The sequence below is a fragment of the Penaeus monodon genome, chromosome 35, assembly GCF_015228065.2.
Source record: "Penaeus monodon isolate SGIC_2016 chromosome 35, NSTDA_Pmon_1, whole genome shotgun sequence".
Classification (NCBI taxonomy): domain Eukaryota; kingdom Metazoa; phylum Arthropoda; class Malacostraca; order Decapoda; family Penaeidae; genus Penaeus; species Penaeus monodon.
In genome coordinates this window covers 18,233,084-18,240,583 of record NC_051420.1, presented here as the reverse complement: position 1 = coordinate 18,240,583, position 7,500 = coordinate 18,233,084, and the positions used below count along the sequence as shown (strand labels likewise).

The 7,500-nt window shown below is 35.5% G+C and overlaps 1 protein-coding gene across 1 annotated transcript in view; it reads left to right on the top strand.

Annotated features, from left to right (window-relative positions):
• Positions 1-4,923: 4,923 nt before the first annotated feature.
• The window catches only part of LOC119595258, a 2,815-nt gene continuing 238 nt past the window's right edge, over positions 4,924-7,500 (top strand). The window contains exons 1-3 of the mRNA XM_037944417.1: positions 4,924-4,951; positions 5,336-5,429; positions 6,696-7,500. The exon at positions 6,696-7,500 is cut by the window's right edge and continues 15 nt beyond it. Of these exons, the coding sequence (XP_037800345.1) occupies positions 4,924-4,951; positions 5,336-5,429; positions 6,696-7,500 (927 nt within the window). The remainder of the gene's footprint in view (positions 4,952-5,335; positions 5,430-6,695) is intronic.

Sequence of the window (7,500 nt, the reverse complement as noted above, 5' to 3'; positions counted from 1 at the left end):
TAAAACACTCCAAGATAAGTGAACTCTTTCACATTTTCCACAATCATTCCATTGATTGTAACATGTTCATCATTGTTCATTGCCGGTTATCTTTGAATCTTAATGATCTTAGTTTTCTTGGCATTAAGAAACAAGCCAGCCTTTTTGCTTGATTCTCTAACTTTATCTAGTAGTTGTTGTAGTTCAATGATCCCGCTGGCAATAAAAAAACTATATCATCGGCGTACCTCAGATTTGATATTTTGTATCCTCCAACATCCACAGTTCCTTCAAAATTCTCTAGAGCACCTCTCATAATTGTTTCAGAATATATATTAAAGAGGTGCGGAGACAGAATGCAACCCTGTCGCACTCCTTGTTTTACTTCGAACCATTCTTAACCCATAAGTGGTTCTTACAAACTGCTTTGTTGTTGGTCATACAAGGGTTTTATTAATTGGATGATGTGTTTTGGAAACTACATATCGACATGTTATTTCCCGAGGATATCGTGATCAACAGTATCAAAAGCTTTTACATAACGATGAAACACAGGTATAGGTCTTTTTGATGTTTTGTTTTTCTCTAAAGCTCAATTTTAAATTTAGAATCTGGTTTTCTGGTACCTTTTTCCAGGGCGAAAACCCGCTTGTTCGTCTGCAATTTCCTCTCTTAAAATTCAACTTCATTCTTTCAGCAAAATTTTTAACAAATTTTGCTGCTGTGACTTTTTAAGGCCCAAATTTTCCTATTATTGTTGCATTGGAGTGCCCTCACCTTTTTTAGGTATGGGAGTAAAGACTGATTTTACCCAGTTTTTCTGGCCATTTTCTTTCATTCCATATTTTGTACAGAGTTTGTAGAAGAAGTATTTAACACTTTTGCCAGCATTCTTAATTAGTTCTGCTGTTATTTCATCTATTCCGGGGCTCTTGTTATTCTTTACTTTTTTATGGCTTTATAACTTCGTCCCGCAGTGGCGGTGGTTTCATCCTCGCTGTCTTGAGTCTAATTAATGTTGTTGTTAGATTTTTTATTCTTTTTGTATAAGTTGGAACAATATTGATTCCATTTATCTTTGACTTCTTTCCATCACATAAACAAGTCCATCTTTCAGTTTTGATAGTGTCCATTGTAGGGTTTTAAATTTTTGTGTGATGTTTCGTACTCCTTGGTAAGTTCTTTAGTGGTCTTATTGATAGAAAAAGTTTTTTAATTCTCTGGCAATGTTCATTTAAATATTTTTCCTTTTCTTGTCGCAATAATCTTTGAATTTTTGTATTATGTTGTTTTGTAAATTACTTTCTCTGTAGTGGACCCATACCAAGCCCAAATAGCGCCGGAGCACTGGGAATGCCTTGAGTCTCCCCTGAAGAAGGCCGACTTGCCCGCGCCAAAAAGCACGTGGACGATGCCTCTTCCTTCAACTTTTTTTATTTATTTTTATTTTGTTTTATATATGATTTTGTGTTACTTTATCCTTGATTTTAAGGGAACCATAGCCATTTCTTTTAAGTTTTTATAGCACTTTTTTTAACCCCGGGGTTTTAAAACTTGCCAACTTTCTTTTAGCATTGATTAAAATTTTTTTTAACTTTTCAAATGCTATTTTTATAGGGGATGGGTTTTTGTCCCCGTGATTAGCAAAAAAAAGCATCTTTCTTCGGCGGACCCTCCCACGCCATCTAGGGGGGAGAAAACCGAAATTAGTTCTTTCCGGGGCTAGTACTAGCCCACTAAAAAACCTTGCTGGGGTCTGCATATAAGCCGGGAACTGAGCGGGGGTAGGCAGGGGATAGGTTAAAAACACCCCAAAAAGGGCCGATGTACACCCGGGGAATATTGACATTGTTTTTTTTTTTTTGTTTCCCTGGGGGTGGGGGGAACGGGGTTTTAACGGCGAAGGGGGGATATTTTTTAAGTTTTTCATTTTTTATGATAAGAATGAGTGCTCCCTTGTTTGTTTTTGGGTTTTGGGTTTCCCCGATTGTTTTAATTTTTGGGTTTACCTTTTTTTGTGTTTTAGAATGTTTTAAAAATGATATTTTAAAGATTCGTGAGTAAAATTTTCCCCCTTTTACTTAAACTCTCTTTAAAGAGCAATGATACCTACCGGGACCTGGGGCAAGCAATGACCACCTTCTATAACCCAAAGGGCTGACACCACCCCCCTCGGTTTTTTAAACCCTCCCGCCTAAACCTTTTTGATTGGGTTTTTTTTCCTTTCTCAATGCTGTTTTCCTTTTTACCTTTTTTCACCCTTCTACACGTCTTCTTTTTTCGGAACCCTTTTTGTTCCGGGGACGTTTTAAACCGGTGGTGGCAGCGCTAAGCCCAAATTAACGGGGGAAATTTAAAGTAAATTAAAGACCAATCACACATCTCAACGGGATTTTTGATCCCTTTTTTTTTTAGGCATTTTTTGTTTCTTTTTCACTTAGTGTTTTTTTCAGAACCAGGGGAATTTGTCTTTTTTCTTTTTTGGCGATAGTTTCTTAAGCAGGCCCAGCAAGGGTTTTTTTCCCTTCTTCCCCAACTCTTTTGGTTTTTTTATCATCTTTACATTGTTTGAGTATTTAAAATTTGTTTGCATGAAATTTCTGAATTGTTATAAGATTTTTGTAGTCGAGTTTAGGGTGGTTTTGGACGCTCCATCTTTTGAGTCTTTTTTTTAAAGCGATATTTTAGAGTGGTGGTCACTGTTTGCTGGGCACCAGGTCTTTTTTTTGGTTTTTTTTTATGAACCTCCATTTTGGTTCGCAAATGTAGCAATTTGGTTGGTGTTTTTGTCGGTGAAAACCAGGTACAAGTGTTTTGGGGTGGTTTTGGGAACAATGTTTGGCTACAACAAAATTATTTTACTACAAAAATTTCAAAAAAATCTTTCCCTCTTTCACTTATATCCCAAGGCCGAATTTTCCACAGGTTAATTTTTAGATTTTTTTTTCCTATTTTGGGCGTTGAGGTCCCCATGATTTTTTTTACATCTCTGTTAGGGATTGTTTTCTAAAGTATCTTGGAGAAGTTAAAAAAAATTTCCATTTTTCATTTTACTTTTCAAAATTTGGTTTGGGGCATAGCATTTTATAAACTAATATTATAGGTTTTGCTGTTTTACTTTTAAAATCGATCATTTATTGGGCGTACCCCAATTATGCATTTGCAGTTTTTTTTTTTTTTGTGAAATATACAACTCCGTGACTTTTAAATTTCCCTTTTTCTTTTCCAGAAAAAAAAAACTGTTTGTTTTTTTTTATTTTGAAAAATTCCTTACTTTTCCAAATTTGGGCTCACTTATTCCTATATTTGAATGTTGTACTATCCATTTCGTTTCAGGGCAGTAGTAATTTTCCCATCTTTTCATTTTCCTTACGTTCCCCCTTCCGATTTTTTAAGTGTTTCTTAATTGGACCCGTTTCTTTCTTCTTTTTCTTTCCCGATGATGTTTAACATTGTCGCCTGGTTGCCCCCCGACTAACGCGCCTTTATAACCCACGCGACGGGCGATGTGGTATGAATTATCGTTTCTGTATTTAAACATTTGGTGTAGAGGTTTTTCAGGAGAAAATAAAAATTGAGGGAATCCCCAGGTCCTTTCAACTCGCAGTCTCCAACTAATTTGGAGGGAAATATCTCTGCCCCTTTTAAAAAAGTTACCTTAAACGCCAGACTTTATTTGGTGAAACCATAATCAGTTGAAGAAAGGGGTTTTTACCAGAATCCATGCCCCGCTGCCGACAGTTTTACCCCCAACCCCGGTATAGGGAGCAATAGGGGCTATCCCTTTTCAAGGGAACCCAGGGTGAGTTTATTGTCTTACCAGGACAAATTTTATTATATAATTATTATATATTATTATATTAAATAATATATTAAAATATATATATATATTCAGTTCCAGGCTTGCAAGAGTTTGAAATAAGAAAAGTATTATTATGGGTTTTGATAAATTTTTAAGAAATGAAAATGATAATTTTAATGATATAAAGACTCATAAAAACAGAAATGAATTTTGTTTAACAATCTTACCTTTGACCCGAATTGGGGTCGGTGACTTTAGTTCATTTATTATTTAAAAAGAATTCGGGAGGATGGCTGAATTCGTCATGGGGTTAATGGAGTGGTTACCCCAGACACTTAAATATTTGATAAAGAAAGACAATAACGATATTTTATTTTTTTTCATGATACAACCGGGGAAAAACACATAATCTCCAATATTATGCTATTTATATATATTTGAATGTGGACGGTATCCTTATTTTGAGCCGACTTCCTTTATATTGCTGTATTAAGGAAGGTCATGTGCTTTATTGGGGAACGCAAAATTTAAAAAGCCCTTATCTTTTTCGGAACAGATAGTTGCTTGGAAAAAAACGACGTAAAACGCCGTCACCTTTGTTGACCATTTACTAAGTTCTCTTCTTGGGAGGCAATGGGTTTTACCTGGGTTCATTCACGACTTTTTGTAAAACTTGACAAAAGGCTTCTTCCAAAAAACTGAAGATTTTTTTTAAAGGGTTTGTTGCCAGAACCTCAGGGGAGATAACGTATAATTGAATCGTCTTGCAGCTTATATACTAATAACACAAAATAAGCACCCCGAATTGGGTTTATTTGTTTTTTCAAAGTCTGTTTTCCTTTTTTACAATTCCTTCCTCTTCTCTCTCTTCTCTCTTCTCATTTCACAAACACACACCACAAACGGATTAGTTGCCCCCATTACCCCTTGTAAAACTCTTTTTTTCCGAAGGAGGGGGTGAAGTTATTAGTGGTTGTAAAAATTCAGAAATAGAGCACTTTATAATTCCACTTCCAAATCAGCTAAAAAAAAAAAACTTAAAATAAAAAACAATTTTGTTATTGTTGTTGTTCCTGCTGCTGTTTTCACACCGAGGAGATTATGGCAATAGTCAGTAATACATACAAACACTGAGTTTTAAAATGTCCTTATTCAACCTCTTTGTTAACGGTGAGCCTTTAAGAATCTTTCTTGCCCTGCTGTTTTTCCTTCCTTCTCTTCATTTTCTGAAGTAACGCCATAAAGAAGAAAAGTATTGCAGTTTCCCATTTTTCTTCTCCGACAGCGTCTTGTTCCAAACTAGCCTGCGTGTCGAAGGCAACGAAAAAGTTTGGTGGTCTCGACATTGCTTTCATTTCTGATGAAGTATTTCCTCTTTTTCTCTCTCTTTTATATCTTTCTTAAAGACGAAGGAAACTAATTTTCCTTTTTGGAGAAACATTTTATTTTTTTTTCTAATTTTGCAACTTCTTCATCTGAAGAACACCTCAGTGACAGTTGAAAATCCATTTTTTTTTCTACATTACTTTTCCTAATGCATTTTTTCACACAAAGATCAGAATAACCACTGCAACCTTTGTTTCGAGGGAAAGTTATTGAGGAGTAAAGAACAGAAGAAAGCGGAGAGGGCGGCTGCAAGTGAAGTTGGGTTAAAAAGCGCTTTGAAGTTAAATGAGGTCAGCTGACATCACGGAAATGAAGAAACTCTTTTCAATCTCTTGTTGCAGCACACACATCCCTCCCACACACAATCACACACAAATGCATACACAGCAACAGCAAATGAAGCTGTGATGAGGATGGTAATGATGATGAAGGTAATAACAATATATGCATGTACGCATGTATATGTGTATGTATGTACATGTATGCGTATATGCATTACATACATATACACTAAAACACACGCACACACACACACAACACCACACACACAACACACACACACACACACACACACACACCCACACACACACACACACACACACAAACACACACACAAACACACAACACACACAATATATAATAATTAATATATATATATATATATATATATATATATATATATACGATGAAAATGATAGCCAAGGCTGTGATGAACATCTTTATTGTGCAAACGTTTCAAAGACGACCGTCTTCATCCTCAGTGCTATAAAGAAGGAACAAAACAAAATAAATATATTGGAGCCAGACTAGGCAAAAAATAGCAGTTCAAAAGTTAAAAAAAAAAATAGAAATAAACGAAACAAAAGCAAAAAATGGACGAAACAATAGGGGAACATATGTACAAACTAAAAGACCGAAAAAACATACCATAAACAACTTAAGAAGTAATTACGGTCACGTAATTACACTGTAAATAATTGTGTGGCTGTTGAGTTGTTGTTTAACTCTGGTTTCATCTTATGAATAAACAAAGATTCCGAGATTAAGAGGTCGAGTCTGTTGGCAGATGTAGACAGAATTTGAAATCACTGTGAGTGTAGGGGTGGTGTTGTGTGTGTGAATGTTGGCGTATTGCAGAGAACGCTGGTTTGCTCAGAGGTAGGCCTGTTCTTATGGACTTCCCCATATGTTCAAGAATTCTATGTTTGAACCAACGTGTTGTTGATGCAATATACCTACTTTATATTACTAATAAGGTAATCTTTAACTTTTCAAATAGAGTCCTGACACAAAAAGAAAAGAAAGCACTATCATTAGGCTTGGATTTCTGTCTCCGACCTAAAAAAGTAGGCTTTGTAAATTTTTTTATCCCTTTCGAAAGAATGTGTAATTTACTTAAGAACTGTATGATTTATGGAGACACTTTTAACTCAGTTTTTAGGAAAATAGCCTATTTGGCTAACAATATATATGTACAACAAAACCGGGAAACTTATTCATCTGATTTCACTGAACAAGTCACTTACAGTCTTCAAAATCTTAAGTCAGACGAACATATTGTTATTACAAAACCTGATAAAGGAAAGGGCATTGTCTTATTGAATAGAACTGACTACATTGACAAACTCTCTACTTCACTTTCTGACTCGTCTAAATTCCAACTGTTAAATGTCAACCTTGCCACCCACTTGTTAAAGCTAGAGGACAAGCTAAACAGAATTATACGACCCTTAAAAACAATCCTTGATGAAACCATATATCACTCTATCTTTTCCGCTGGTTCTCGTGCTGGTTTTATGTATGGTCTCCCAAAAGTACACAAACCAGGTTTACCCCTTAGACCAATTATTTCATCTATTGGCACCTTCAGTTATAACCTGGCAAAATTTCTTGTACAAAACATTCAACCTTTAATATATAACGAATACACGATTTCCAACTCATCGAATTTCGTAAATGAAATCAGTCATTTAAGATTCGATGACACCATAACCATGGCTAGTTTTGACGTCGAGTCTTTGTTCACGAATGTACCTCTAGCTGAGACCACACAAATCATCACTGATAATACTACAGCAGAATGCCTTTCACATTTTGGTTTAGAAAAGAAACAATTACTTTCTCTTCTAAATGTTGTCACAAAAGATTCAGTTTTTACTTTTGATAACCGCCTGTACACTCAGATTGATGGTGTTGCTATGGTTTCTCCCATTGGCCCTAGTTACGCTAATGCTTTTCTATGTTATCATGAAAGGAAATGGCTACAAGACTGCCCTCTAGAATTTAAACCCTTGTTTTACAAAAGATACATAGACGATACTTTTCTAGTGTTC